This window comes from Marmota monax, unplaced genomic scaffold, assembly GCF_021218885.2.
Source record: "Marmota monax isolate L192 unplaced genomic scaffold, Marmota_monax_Labrador192_F-V1.1 WCK01_AAM20220418_F8-fsc00079, whole genome shotgun sequence".
Taxonomy (NCBI): domain Eukaryota; kingdom Metazoa; phylum Chordata; class Mammalia; order Rodentia; family Sciuridae; genus Marmota; species Marmota monax.
The window spans coordinates 487593-503818 of record NW_026694099.1 but is presented as its reverse complement, the minus strand read 5'-3'; the positions used below and the strand labels follow the sequence as shown (position 1 = coordinate 503818).

General features: G+C 37.5%; 1 gene segment (V, D, J or C); it reads right to left on the bottom strand.

The window, feature by feature from the left end:
* Window positions 1–12433: 12433 nt before the first annotated feature.
* On the bottom strand, window positions 12434–13114 carry LOC131424987 (T cell receptor alpha variable 38-2/delta variable 8-like). The segment is given in 2 exon segments: window positions 12434–12765; window positions 13013–13114. Coding segments are annotated over 2 exon segments (381 nt in total).
* Window positions 13115–16226: the final 3112 nt, after the last annotated feature.

Sequence of the window (16226 nt, the reverse complement as noted above, 5' to 3'; positions counted from 1 at the left end):
GGAACAATGTTTTCTTTACTGAGATGGGGACACTGGAGAAGGAGGACCTCTAGGGTGGTGTGATAATGAGTTCAGTTTTGAACAGTTGGTCAATTTTGAGGTGTCTATGTGGGTCTGTGATGAGGAGGCTCTTGCTAGAGATTCAGATTTGTCAGCACAGCTCAGTTGAATTCTATTTGCGATTTAGGAATCACTGAGATCCTCTAGAATCTGAACGTAACATAGAAGGGTTAGAAGTCCCATTTTAGAAATTGGTAGAGAAGATACAGCTGGCCTTCAAGGGAGGGAGAAAGTAGGGGTGACTGGGAAGGGAGGAGGAAAAACTGGACAATTTTGAGGAGGAAGATGCATGCCCTTGCATTGACAAGTGAGCTCTCTTGGCATCCCTTAAGTGAGTCAGGACAGGCTTTTGCATCCAGGAAATCAGTATGAATTTAGTAAGATTTTTCAAGTAAGAGACAAATACCCAATAATACTTGGTAGTTTCCTTTCACCTCCAATAATAATTCTGGTCTTGGAATCTGAAAGCCTTCCATAAAGGTGTGGGTGGGACAGAGGGAATTTGCTCCATGAAAGATCTCCAAGTCCTCTGCTTATATTTTTATGAAGCTGCTCTTCAAAGCCAGGATGTGCCGGGTGGTTGTGAGAGGCATAATATAGACCTTGGGATTTGAAACTCTTATCATAAATTAATCAGCTATTTTCTTTTGCCTTTGTGGCTAAATTTAGACTGTTAAAAATAATCAGGAATGTTTCAAGACATCTGGCCTATAAGATTTCTTCCAACAAGAAAACCTTTAAATGTCGGGCTAATCAAATTAAATAATTGCTAGATGCCTTTTTGTCCAAAATAAGTTGTATGTGGAATCAGGGTTTCATAGCTGAGATATTAGGAAGTAATTATCTGATTTGGTGCCAGAATGTGCTAAAAGCCATATTCTAATAGAAACAGGGAGTGAGACTGTGCCCAATTTTTATTAAAGTCCTTAGTGAGAAAACCACTAATAAAAAAGGCTGATCCCACAAGGGCTTATAGGAAAAAGAACTGTGTAGATGGCAAAATAAAATATCATTAGGGTTGACACCACAATCAGGGGTTAATTTCTCTTCCAGGCTATGAACTCAAACACCTCTTTCATTTTTGTAGGTTAACCTCAAACCCATAGGAGTGGAAACCATCTGAGCTATTTCTCCATTACAGATTGCTAGGTAAATAAACTGTGACAACAAAGTTACATTCTCCAAGAATGTCAGATGAATGCTTACTTGAAAATGTTGTTGAATACTAGAGGGGGGAAAAAGAGCTAGCAATCTTTATTTTTCTTTTTTCCAAGATTGGGGTAACTTTTTCTTTCACTGTTATTAATGAATGACCATGGCATTTCAAACTGCCTTTTCTGAGATAAAGATACATGTTCAAATGGCTTTGTGTCATGCAAGAATTCAGTCTCCCATAATTTTCTAACTTGTCAGTAGCTAGTCTTCCAAGCTGGAAATACCAAACAGGTTTTTAGGAAATTTATTAGTTTTAGTGAAACTCAAGTTTCTTTCCTGCAAAATTCCTGCTAATTTTCCTTGAACTCCATTGCATGCTCTAAATGTAACCATATCATTTAGAGCAGTCTAAGCAATAATATTCAAACTAGAAAACACATATGTATTTTAAGGGAATCAATTTCTAAATCTTTACCTTTCATATGTAATCTTTCCTAAAAATGGTCTAACTTCACTGTGGTTCTCATCTGTATATCTCCCATTTCACAATTGTCCCTGCCCTACTTTATGTAAGAAGGAATCTTTCTTTGCAGGATTGCCTTGAGGTTTAAAAACTTCTGGGGCATGAAACAAAGGGACAATTTATTGGTGTCAGGGAAGTCTCCTTCAATTAAAGCACCATCAATCTAACTCCAGACATTTTATTAAGAAATTCATTTCCAAAAATAAATTTTGCCTTTCATAATAAAACTTATTAAAACAGTATGGTCAGAAAAAATAAAAAATAATTCAAACTTTATATATGTTTTGGTGCAGACATTTGGAATGATAAAAGACTTATAAACAAAGATATATGAAAATTATATTCTGAAGATTTTGAGTGGAAGTTTGATTTTTCAAGGACATCAAAGAGCAATATAAAGTTTTTCACCGTTAGCCAAGAGCTTGTTTATGAATTTTAGTTGGATGTTGATGGGTATCAAATCACTTTGGTGTTAAGATTTCATTGGATATATTTAAAAACATATGAGCTTTATTTGAAAATGCCAATATTTAAATCAGTGGAATTAACCTTGGTAGCTAATTCAACATTTTAACTAATGACAAAATATTTTTGAAGTCACCTTAAAAATGTGTGAAGTTTTTATAGTTTTCTACTGTATGATTACCCTTAGTCTGATGCACAGGATGGCCTGCAAACATGAACACACTTTGATGACAACAAAGGAATTACTATCAATGCAGTGGTCTTCTTTATCCATGATTTTGCTTTCTACTATTTTAGTTATCAGTGGTCAATGCAGTCCAAAAATAGTAAATGGCAAATTCTGAAAATAAACAATCCAGAAATTTTAAATAACTTTTATTATAGTATACTACTACTATAATAATAATTATTATATTTTATTATTAGCTATTATTGTTAATCTCTTAGAGTACTTAATTTATAAAATCATACTTTACCATGGGTATGTATGTATAGAAGAAATAGTATAGAAATAGGGTTCAGTATTATCTGTGGTTTCAGTAATCTCCCAGGTGTTTTGGAACACATTCCCAATAGACAAAGGGGGACTACTGTATATGTGTATATGTTTAATCCCTTAACCACTCTTACAGTCTTTGGTAGGAAGTGTCAATCCTATTGAAATTCATGTGGTTTCTTGAATGTTTTCTCTTGGATATGAATTGAGGCAAAGCAAGATGGAACTAGAGACCTTTAGATCTCACATTTCTTGCTTTTCTGAATTGCTGGGTGCCACGTGGAAGAAATGATCAAAAAGTGTAATTGTAAGGTACTATAGAAAAGGTCTGTGCCAGATACTCACTGGTTATTTGCTTATCCCCTCTTATAAGTGGAAAGTGATTATTCCTGTCAAAAGACTTTAAACTATGTTCTGTATTCAATGGAAAATGCTGATTCCTGGTATCAGAGAGAATACAGCAGTCAAGGGGGCAAACAGAGAGCTCACCACAGGAGGGCAAAGTGAGAAGGCATTATTTGTTTCTTATCTCTCCCTACCCCAGGAGAGTCTATCTTTAGTGGCAAAGGGAAAAGACAAGTATCTTGACATCTAATTACCTTGTTTTGTTTCCATCTTCTTTTTTCCTCCAAAACATGGGCAATTAGCCACTGTTGTTAGAGTTGAGCTGTCCTTGGTTCTGAAGATTTTGGCAGTCAATGTAAAGAGAGAAAACAGCATGGTAGCTGCATCAAAACAGACATGGAGATCAATGGAATAGAATACAAGGCAAAGAGACAAACCTGCATATATAGAATCATCTGATAATTTGACAAAGCTACCAAAAACATGTTGGAGAAAAGATAGCAAACAAATGGTGCTGGGATAGCCACATGTAGAAAAATGAAGCTAGATCTCGTTCAACCTCCACAAAAATAAACTTAAAGTGAACCAAAGACCTAGGAGTTATACCAAAAACATTGCAACTGCTAGAAGAAAACATAGGGTCAACACTCTAACAGGCACTGACTCTTCCTTAACAAGAACCCTAAAGCTTAAGAAATAAAACCAAGAATCAATAAATGGGATGGCATCAAATTAAAAAGTTTATGCATAGCCAAGGAAATAAAAGAGTGAGGAGAGTGAAAGAAAATCTTTGCCAGCTACTACTCTGATATATCTAGAACATATAAAGAACTAATAAAATGAAATCTCTCTCTCTCTCTCTCTCTCTCTCACACACACACATGCACACACACACACACATACACACACATAACCCAATCAAAAAAAATGGGCAAAAGAACTAAACACACATTTCTCAAAAGAAGAAATACAAATGGCTAACAAATGTATGAAAAAATGCTCAACATTCCTAGAAATCAGGAAAATGAAAGTCAAAATTACACTGATATTTCATCTCACTCCAGTTAGAATGGCAATCATCAAGCATAGAAAGAATTAAAAAATACTAGCAAGGATGGGGGAAAAAGGTACATCCATGCATTGTTGGTGAGATTGCAAATTCACTGTGGTATACTCATATATGTAAATAGCATAATTTGGTCAATTTCATCCTGCAGTTCTTTCCTTTTCTCATCTCTCCTACCTCCCTCTCTATCCCTTTCTTCTACTCCACTGATCTCTCTTTTTTTTCATGGGATCTCTGTTTTCCCTTTTCCCCCTTATTTTGCTCTGATTTCCACATTTGAGAGAAAACATTTGACCTTAACTTTCTGAGTCTGGCTTATTTCACTTAGCATGATATTTTCCAGCTCCATTCATTTTTTAGCAAATGCCATAATTTTATTCTCCTTTATAGCTGAGTAAAACTTCATTGTGTGTGTGTGTGTGTGTGTGTGTACATTCCATATTTTCTTTATCCATTTTTCAACCACTTTGGAAAGCAGTATGGAGATTCTTCAAAAGACTAGGAATGGAAGCACCATATAACACAGCTATTCCCTTCCTTGGTATTTAACCCAAAGAACTAAACTCAGCATGCTATAGTGATACAGGCACGTAAGTATTTACAGCAACTCACAATGGTCAAGTAATGGAACCAGCTCAGGTGTCTATCATCTGAAGAATCAAGGAGGGGAGGGAACTAGGAGGTTACTGGGGACTGAAATGAAGCACATTATTATCCATGCATGTGTGATTATGTTAAAATGAACCTCAGTATTATGTATTACTATAAAGCACTAATAAAAATATAAAAAGAAGGAAAATAGACATTTACTTTGTCTGTATGATAAAACAGACCACAAGTGTAGGTACAAGTGGTTCTCATGTTATGTCTCATAAGCAATTTTTTATGGAATCTCATAAAAATCCTGAGATAATGTGTAAGCTATGTGCTTAACAAAGAACCTACAGTATACCCAATAATGAATTTTGTAGTACTGTTGTTTATAACATCCCTCATAGTAACTGATCATATCATGACAAAGCACAGTTCCATGGAAGAAATAAAATAATGATATACTAGATCAAGAGGCATCCTGCATTGGAATAGCCAAGACAAAGACTATATTTTAACTATGGGGCATTTTTCTGGAAGAAAAGCTGGAAAATCTATGGCTAGATCTAATAGGATAGTAGGGAGTGGGGGATAAGGGAGTTGCCAGAATATGGCCTCTCTGAGAAATATGTATATTTCTATACATAAACATTCATGCAACATGTCATTGTAATGCACACATGCATGTGTGTGCGACACCTACATGCTGCAGATGCACACGCACTTGCACGCACACACATACTATGTTGATATTGCTTGGGAGAGTCTTTACATGAGTTTAGTTTTATTTTAACCCAATAATATGCTGAATGTTGCCATGCCTGAGGGCTTTCTACAACAGAATGTCATTTGGTCTACATTATGGTTTATTATTTCTCTTTTTCTATACGAGGTACTTGACTCTCCATTTCCTAAATTATATCCAGAACTGTTTTATAGAGAACTTGTGATTCATTTAGTATATATTGAATAGTGAATCCATGATTGTCATGGCTTCACTATTCAATATATACTAAATGAAAAACCTTAAGATCCTTACATTTTTATTTATGATTATCATATTTCTTACCTGTGCCTGAATTCTAATAGTATATAACATTCTGCTAAACTGTTTCTAGGGCACTCTACTCTGCAATCTTTAAGCTTGTATTTGCCAGTGTTTTTAAACTCCTGAAATGTTTATCCTCATTTTCCTTCGGCATTCCTGCCACATTTATTTCTGCTCTAATTCTTCATCTTTGAACTTCTATGTTGCTGTAAGCAACTTTTCTTTTGCTTTTTCTGAGTTCTGATTATTATTCACATATTTTCTGACTTGCCTTGATTCTTCAATATGTTCTCAAATTCTTTTGAATGTTTTAACATTGAGTATGTTTTAAGCAAAATAATTGCCTGGTAGTTTTCTTTCTTCCTGCCTTTATCTCTCTTTGTTTTATAGAGATGCCCCAAATGAACCATTATTCATAGTATATGAGGATCTGTAGGAGTTGCTTAAATAAAACTTCCACTTGCAGCCGAAATGATCAAGATTATTCCTAAATAGTTTCATGTGATTTAGAATGATCCTGTCCTGGCCTCCTCATATTTGCTGCCTTTGAACTTCTGGAGTTTTAGGTTTAGGGTGTAATGTCAGGTTTTTCATAGCAAGTGACATCAAGCTGTCTTTTTCTCATTCTTCAGTTTCCGTTTATCAAATGTACAATTTAACCCACCTCTGGGCTAAATTTACCATTAAATATTTCTTATTCATCCTTTTATCTACTGAACACATTGAAGTGATCCTGAATAAATGTCTGTTCTGAATTTCCAGTCAACAGACTTTCTGCATCATTGTGAAGCAATTTTATTCATTGCTTTTTGCTTGCTCTGTTGAAATGTAAATTTGGGTAATTTAAAGAATTATTTCATGGGAATTAATATGTAAAATTATTATTGTTTTTTGATGGTAAAAGGAGTTTGAAAGAAAATTAATAGTGTAGGGTCTGTTATTTTTGCCCACCCAGTATTCATCTGTTCCCTTTCTAATAACATCTTGGCTTTGCTTTGGGGGGAACCACTTCTTCCCCTTTCCCAGATCTGAACAGGCTGAGTGCAACACATTAGTCTAAGGACGTTCCTGTTACCAGGAAAAAATCTTGTTCCTTCTGCTGGAGTTAATAAATTGGCAGTTATGAGAGGCAAAAAGATGTCTTTGTCCACTTCGGCTGCAGTTACAAAAATACCACAGACCAAGTAACTTTAACATTTATTTCTCACAGTTCTGGAGGCTGGAGGTCCAATGTCAAGTTGCAAGATGGTTCAGTGGCAGATGAGGGTCAACTTTCTGATTTATAGATGGCTGTCTGCTCACTGTAACCTCACCTTGTGGAAGGAGCCAAAGGAGCATTCCAAGACTCACCATTCATGTATTCATCCCATGTATGAGACTTCCACCATCATGACATAATCAATTTCTGAAGGCCCTACCTCCTAATGCCATTACTTTGGGGATTAGGACTTCAACATATTACTTTTGGGGGTGGGGGACACAAATATTCCGTTGATAGCAATGTCCATGTCCTATCTCCACAGCCTGAAAATATCTTACTTAATATGGTAACACGGATTTTAAAAATTTGATTAAATTAAAGATCTGAGATAGGGAGGTTATTCTGAATTATCTGGGTAATCACAATGAAATCATCAAAATCTTTATACGAGAGAAGCAAAGGGGTCAGGAGGGCCAGAATAGGCTAAGGGGATGACAGAATGGTAGCAGAGATCAGAGTGGCATAATTTCTGGTTTTGAACATGGAAGAAGACTGTGAACCAAGGAATGTGGAAGCCCTTAAGATGCCATAAGGGCCCTGCCAACACCTTAATCTTAGTTCGAGAAGATTTCTGACTTCCAGAACTGTAAGACAGCAAATTAACATTGTGTAAATCATTGTTTGTTTGTTTGTTTGGTTTTTTTTTGTAACCTGTTGCTGCAACAGTAGGAAACTAATACAGTAAGACACAATTCTGAGGTTCCTACTAGCTGTCTTGGCCTGCTTCAGAATGAAGCCTGTATAAAGAAGAGCCAAGTCATCCATTAAGAATACAAACAATAATAAATTCTGAAGAGGATGTGGAAAAAAAGAACACTTTTACACTGTTGGTGGGATTTTTATGTACAGCCACATGGAAATGAGTGGTTTGCCTCAAAAGACTAGGCATGGAATCACCATATGACCCAGCCTATACTACTCAGCATTTATTCTAAAGAATTACATCATACTGTAGAGATGCATGCATACCCATTTTGTAGCACAATAGCCAAACTATGGGACCAGCCTACGTGTCCACTGTAGACGAATGAATAAAGAAAATGTGGTTTATATATACAATGGAGTTTTATTATGTCATAAAGAAGAATGAAATTATGTCATTTGCAGGAAAATGGATGGAACTTGAGAACATTATTTAAGTGAAATAAACCAGACTTAAAGTCAAGGGTCACATGTTTTCTCTCAAATGCAGAAGCTAGAGAGAAAAAAGGAAAAGAAAGTTATAGGGGAGTGGAACCTCAGGAAAATGGAAGGGAGAAGAGTAGCCTAGAGGAAAGGGACCAGGGAGAGGGAGGAGGACAGGGAAATGGAAATGCTGGCTCAATTATATTGTTACATTGTGTGCATGTATGAATATGGAACAGTGAATCCCACCATAGGTATAATTATAATGCATCAATAAAAATATGAAAAAAATGATAAAAAAAGAACCAAGTGATGGAGACCTAGTATTGGTAAAATTCTGTGAGCATTTGACTCTGGTTCTTCCTGAAGTAGTTTAGCTGAATTTTTTTGTTTTGTTAGCTAACAAATTTGTGCTTGTTTGTTTTTTTTTTTTGCTTCAGTTACTTTGATCTAGGCTTCTTTTACTTGCATACAAGTTTCTTTTCCTTCTCCTTCTCTTCAAGAATTCTTCTTCTTTTTTTCTTTTTAAAGAATCATAGCATTACTTAGAATATCCCCAGTTTAGGAAAAAGAAAAAAAAACAGAACAATGCCTGCAGAACTTATTAAGGTATTCTAAGGTTATTGTAGTCATAGGAACTCATGCTATGGAAGTACTTGATAGAGGAAAATATTCAGAATGTATTCGTTTTAACTGGAGGGAAAAATTAGAAAAGAGCATTCCCAGAAACATCTAATCATATAACAAATAAGTTTATAAAGTTAAAAAAAGAAGTATTTTCCTATGACAAACTTGGAAGGTTTAGAAATCCTGTTTAAATTTCTATATTCTTCATTGAGTGTCATTATCTTTATAGAAAATGACAGCCACAATATTTATTAGCACCCGACAAAACTTCTATTTTATTTTATTTTTATTTTTTAAATTTTTTATTGTTGGTTGTTCAAAACATTACAAATTTCTTGACATATCATATTCCACACTTTGATTCAAGTGGGTTATGAACTCCCACCTTCACCCCATACACAGATTGCAGAATCACATCAGTTACACATCCATTGATTTACATATTGCCATACTAGTGTCTGTTGTGCTCCGCTGCCTTTCCCATCCTCCACCATCCCCAAAACTTCTATTTTAGATTTTAAGTTTAAAATACAATTTTAAAATGCAATGAAAAAATTTAAAATATTGGATATTCAAAAGTTAAATAATATCAAACTAATGTAAAAAGGTATAAATTCATGATGTAAAAAAATCAACAATGATAATACTATTGTTTTTATATTTTAGTGTTATTAATAAATATGACTGATAATAGTCTCATCTTGCAATCATCATCTTTCAAAAAGTAACAACAGACTATAAGTTTATGTACAGAACAGCACTATTTTCTCACATATTTTCTTATAATTATATCTACATGTTTATTGTATTAATAAGACAGACTGTAGCATTTTGCCATGTTTTGGGTAGACAGAGTCCCAAGTACACATACACTGTGATTTTAGGCATGTTAGACTGTTTGGGCTTTAATTCCTTATACATACTTGGGATATCAATACCTATAATGTAGATGTGTTGGGAGTACTAAATGAAGTTATATGCCATACACCCATTGGAATGTGGGGCAGATATACAATGGCAATGAGTGTTAGCTACTAATACTATTAATACTCCCAACATAATATTGTCATTACTCTTAATTTTTTGGTATACTATATAGTTCTGAGTTTGCCCAGAATCTGGAGTTCATACAACTGTTATGGTTTGTATGTGAGGTGTCCCCCAAAAAGCTCATGTGTGAGACAATGCAAGAGAGTTCAGAGGAGAAATGATTAGGTTGTGAGACCCTTAACCCAATCAGTGAATTAATCTCTGATGGGATTAACTGGATGGTAGCTGGAGGCAGCTGCAGGAGGTGGGGCATTGGGGTGTGGCTTTGGGGTATATAATTGTGTCAAGTGAAGCCTCTCTCTCTGCTTCTTGATCATCATGTGAGTCACTTCCCTCTGCCACACTCTTCCACCATGATGTTCTACCTCACCTCCAGCCCCAAGGACTGAGGCTGGCTTCTATGGACTAAGGCTTCTGAAACAGTGAGCCCTCAAATAAACTTTTCCTCCTCTACGATTTTTCTGATTGGGTCTTTTAGTCATAGTGGTAAAAAAGCTGACTAAAACAACCATATAGGAGATGACAATAAAGAATGTTTATCAATTTTTACTTTATCAAGTTTAATGAGGAAAATGCCATTAATTAATTAACTTCATTCAAAAAACATCTATGAATTAAGGAATGTGGTAGGCACTGTTCCTATCAAAATGAGTAAGGCTTCAGCTCCTGATACCTGAAGATTGCTTTTCAGTGGGGGGACAGTGAAAAACACGTATAAATATCATAAATGATTAGGTGTGCTGCATTAGAAATAAGTTTAGGATTTCAGTTAAGATGAAGGAGGAAGTGGTCAGTTCTACCTGGGCAAGAGGGTCAGGACAAGAATGCAAGAAGAGGGGGCGCTGGAGAACATCTTTAACAGTAGCCAAGTGGGTAAGTGAGGGGTGTTCAGGGCTGAGAGAATGGTGCCAACCAAGGCAGGGATGCATGGGACAGTGTCATGTACACATGACCAGAGTGTACCATAGGAAGGAGTATGAGAATGAATGACCCTGAATTGCTAAGGAGGGACTGACTAATTCATCAGTAGATGACCCCTGACCACTCACCCATCAGGTATGGCAGGTCCTGGAAATACAGTGGTGTCCTCTGCCTTAATGGGACTTACCTTCTGAGTAATCACAGATTGCTTCCATGGGAAGGGGGCTTCCTCAAAGAGGGAACACATGGTCTGTTTTTTTTTTGTGGTAGGAAGATCCCTCACATTCTGCATGAAGCAATGTTTGAAGGGGACACAATTGAGGATAAGAGAGTCTAGGTGGATAAGAGAGGAGTTGTTTGAAGGTACTAGAAGCAAGGATGGAAGAGAGAAACAAGCTTTGATAGGACACTTGATATCTAGTCTGCATTTGTAAGTCTTGGTGACTAATGGAGCCCAAAGGATTAAAGGGGGAGAATGAAACCTGAAAGGTCTGAGGGTATCTGCTTGTGAGAGTGTTGCTTCCACTGAGCTTGGGGTTTAACCCATTCTTTGCAGCCAAGAAACAGTATGGGGTACTGAGCCTCACTGGAGTGTGGTGTTCCAGAGCTGATGTGTTTACAGTGAGTGGTGGGAGTGGGTGGGGTTTGGAATGATTCAGAGGCTGTGGCCTCTCCAGATCCAGTCACTTCCACAGCTCATTCTAAACCTTCTTCAACCTAAGCTCTGGAACCCACCCATGGGACTTAATTATGGCTGTGTGAGTATCTTCTCAAACTCTTCTGTACTTACCAAAGTGGGCAGATGAAATTAAATGTTCCACAAGGCAGCTTAACAGTGAAATAGATGTAGCGGGGGGCATTGTGGCCATGGCAACTACGTGGTCCCACCTCTAGACCTGGTTTTCCTAAATGGTCACCTCCTCCCCCTGCTGCCTCATCAGACACAATTACTATAACATCTTATATCAGATAAAGGGTGAAGTCAGTTAAAGTCAGAAGGAATGATTGATAGGTCAATCAGAAAACAATGAGATAGACATGGTGTGGAGATGTGAACTGTTTTATAATTAGAAAGAAATGAGATATGCATGAAAAATCAGATAGCTCAGGCTGCAAGGGGGAGGATGGAGAGATTTCCTGAACCAGAAACTCAGAAACAACAGAATTTTAGGGCTGAGGGTATAGCTCAGTGGTAGGACACTTAACTAACATGCATACAGCACTGGGTTTGATTCCCAGCACTGAGACAGAAAACAAACAAAAACACTAGATTTTTATTATGCTCCTAAATCTTGACTGAAGCTCAGGAGGAAAAAATAGAGAACAAAAATAAGATTTGTAGGCAGGTAAAAAATTTAATTTTGTATATATCAACTTTGATACGATTGTGGATCATGCAACTAGTAATCAGAGTAATTAATGAAATAAAGATTAAGACTCAATTTTCAGTAGCCTTCGGTCAACTTATGAGTTTTGCTGGACTGTGTGTAGATATGCTTTGCAATGCTATGAATTTTTGTGTATATTTGTTATTTGATAACTGTTGAGAACTACAGCTTATAGAATTCTCTCTGTGTTTCCTATAGTCAGAAGAGTATTTTTTTTTCCTCCAGAGAAAACAGTAACTTCCTCTGTTTGTTTCTGTTTCCCCCAACACTTTTCCCCGATCTTTGCAGGGAGGCTGAGGTCTGAGGTTTCTGTCAGCCTCTCCCTGGTGCTTGTCTCACTGTGTGCTCCTGGAGGGCACAGAAATACACAGCAGCATCTCCCAGCTGTGAGTCTGAGATCTTGAGACCCAAGGACTTGGCAGCTTTCTGGAAGTTTACTGAGAAGCGATTCTCTGTTGCATTCTCTTGCTTATAAGCTTCTTGGCGAATAATGGGAATCATCTGCCCACTGGCAGTTTGCTTGTACCAGTACAAATAATAATTGCTATCCTTAGTGTCATATGTACAGTCCAGGGTGGCGGTCTCTGCCTCCTGCACAGATATTTCTGGTTGAGACTGGGTGACACTCTGGGCCATGCTAGCTCCTGAGGGAAAGAGGAGAGAAAGGGCGTCATTGGGCATCATGTTGGAGGGATAAACAGACAGACTCACAAGCTGGTTCCCACCCCCAGCCACCTTCTTCTTGTTTCAAGCCCTAGGCAGTGCTATATCGACTTTTTGTCTTTAAAACTGGGTCCAATGAGAGGATTAGATTCCTGTGCTATTAATCTTTCTTCCCAACTCCCAGTCCAATTGAATAACTCGTAAAACCAAATATATGTGCCTTCTTACCAAGACCGGTGGAGACCACGAATGCCCACAGCAAGTTGGGACATGCCATGCTGGCAGCTCCCTCCTGTAGGGTGTGAGACACTTTCTGTTCTCATTTGAGCCTTGGGTATCAGCCTGCCTCTGACATCACTGCTTCAGAACAGGAAATGTACGGCAGGTGGGCTGTTGTGAAGGATAGCTCAGTTAGAAAGGCTTATGGGTCCTTTTTGTGTTTCACTTTAGAAAATAACACTTTGGCCATAATTTCAAATTTAAAAAAAACAAAACACTGTTGTCAGAACCTTAACTTATTCCAGGATACAAATGAAGAGGAAAAGGATGTGGTAAATTGTTTTTTGTAAGCACATAATTTGGAGAAGAGAATGAGATACGTGGGAAAATATAGGCCAAGCTCATGCAATGACTTTAGTTTTTCCTGTAAGCTTTTTCTTTTTCTTTTAAATCTTCCCCTGTCCTCTCTTCCCCCTTCCCTCTCCCTCCCTTCCTTTTTTACTGCCTTCCTTTCCCTCTCTTTTACTCCCTGTGTCTGTCTTGAAGCCAATATCACTAATGGTTTCTGGGTTGTGGTAACACAGGTATTGGTTATATTACCCTTTGATCAATTCTGTGTTTTAATCACGTTGAGAAATGATTAAAAATCATGGTGACACCACTCTGATAGTCTAGAGAAAACTGGACCTAGGATTTGGGTATCTAATTGCCCTATTATTTGCTGAAGAGTTTTTTCTTTTTGTGAAGAATGCCTGACTTTGATGGTGTCAAGGAGCCGTGGCAAGCATTCCTGTAAAGACTTTTGTGCACTTCTCTTAGTGACTTTGGGAAGGAAAAAAATAAGAAAAATTAACATAAGATTTATTTGAGGACATTCTTTGTTGCGCATCTGACAGCTTTTCATTGACATCTCATTTTTCTTTATACTTGCATTTTTTTCTAAGAGAGAGGAAAGGTCAGAAATTGCATTTTACAGAGGAGGTAACTGGGCAAAAATGAAAACTCACAATGCGGAGAACCATTAGTCTCATTTGCATGAATTTTCTTTGCTTACTGAATTTTGTGTCATCCTTAGAGGAGGCCATCTCCACAGTCTGACTTTATGCAAAGTTTGCCCAGCCCTGTGAAACAAGAAAGAGAATAAAAGCCTGAACTCAAAAGCTGACTTCCTGTATAGGGAGCGGTGCCTTAGCTTTCCCTCCCTGTTTATTATTTCCATTTGGAAAGCATGGTAAATTGTGGGCATTGCTGAAGGTGACAGTTCTCTCGCTTGTCTACTCAGTGATTAAATTTCTGTCCCATCTACCATTTTTCTGGCCAAAGTCACAGGAAATCGGAAAACCTGTTATTGCTGTATGATTTCTCCTTCAGTCTTTACAGGAATATCTGGATGATTGAGCTGCATTTTTCTTTCACTCTCAGCCCAGCTGAACCTGTGAGCTCACTAATGAGGGTCTCAGGACTAAATGCTCCCTGCCTCATCCTGGGTTCGCTGCCTGTCAGGTGCCAAGCCAGAGGGTCTACCTTGCTGTTTGGATTGTTTCCTGAATCTGGGGATGTAGCTCAGTGGTACAGTGCTTGCCTAGTGTGCACAAAGCTTCAGATTTGATCCTCAGAACCAAAAAAACAAAACAAAACAAACAAACAAACAAAAAAACCCCCAAACAAACAAAAAAAGAAAATTAGTAATTTCCTGGAACTCTGGGCTCAAGCAAATAGAACTTTAGTGTCTTACATTCATCATCTGATCGATTCCCTGTTCTACATATAGTTAGTCAGATTATTGAGTTCTGAAGATAAAATGATGATGAAAGAGCTTTCAAGAGGGCAAATATAAGGACGGGGGTGGCAGGTTGTTGTCTTTTTTCTGGAAGCAGAACCCCTCTGGGCAGCATGAAAAATTCCAGTGTGCTCCATCATTTGGCAACTACTATCACTAGAGTGAGTGGGTTAGACTAGAAAAAGTCAAACCAGGAGAAAAGCATCATCTGAGTATCCCACCTTACTGCCACATTCTATGGAGAACTGCTGCAGGTGCAGAAATGGGCACAATTATTAATGGCCTGGGTGTGAGAAGCTGCTCTAGACCTTGATATTCCCTCTCAGGTAGGTGTCTCAACTAAAGACCAATAGGGGTCCCCAGTCCTAATCACTCAGTCATCTCAAGTTTAATGTCTTTATGACTCAATTCTTTGAAAATATTGTGAATAGACTTTTAAAAAGAGTCTTTTTCAAAAGGTTTTTCTGATTCATTATATCCATTTGCAATTTTTTTTTCTTGTCAGAGGAGATGATGAGATTGTTTAACAGTGCCCAAGTTAAGATATTATTAAATGGGGCCAGATGCCTGGGGCCAAATGCATGTGGAGTGTCTGGGGAGTCTGGCTCCCTGCACAAAGCTGTAGGTGGCTGAGTCTTTTGCTTGGGTGGTTTGATGTGCATTAAGCATTGGAGCTGGCATTTCAGTGCTGAAAGAGACTGTTGATCTTCCTTGTGCTACAGAGCGCTAGCTAACAAGAACAAAAACAAAGGCATCAGGTTTATTCTAGACCTGATTCATCCTTTACCTGTGGATCTAAAATACTGTTCAAATAATTATAGTTGATAATAAAAGTTTTTCTTTTTTGGTTGGTCAGTTAGGAAGGACTTTCATCTTTCTTCATTTGATAGCTAATTTATTTAAACAGTTAATGTCAAAGGGTGTATTTAAAAAGAACATTCATTTCTTCTTTAAGTCCCTTCTATGAAAGACAGAGACCTCCTGCAGCTCAGAGCAGGTCCTCTGGGTTCCTGATGCCATAAATTCTCTCAGCTCATGCATAAATGTGGTTCCTAGAAACACCTCTTGCTTTGGTGTTTCTAAATTTAAGAAGAATTTGATTCAGAGAATATGAAAATCTGCCTGGATTCTTTAAATAAAGAAGGGTTTGTTCCACTTCTTTTGTGTGTATTACAGAAACTTCTTTTTGTACTGGGAATTGAACCCAGGGATGATGTACCATGGAGGTAGATCTCTAGCCCTTTTTATTTTTATTTTGAGGCAGCAGCGCATCCAGTTGCCCCAGGCTTGAGCTTGCAATCCCGCCTATGTTAACCTCCTGAGTTGCTGGAGAAGATGTATGTCACCATGCCTACCTCGTTAGGAAAATAATAGATACTCCTCGCCACCGTTTTTTGTTGGTTTTTTTTTTGCAGTAATTTTGGGGATTTAACCTATGGGCAC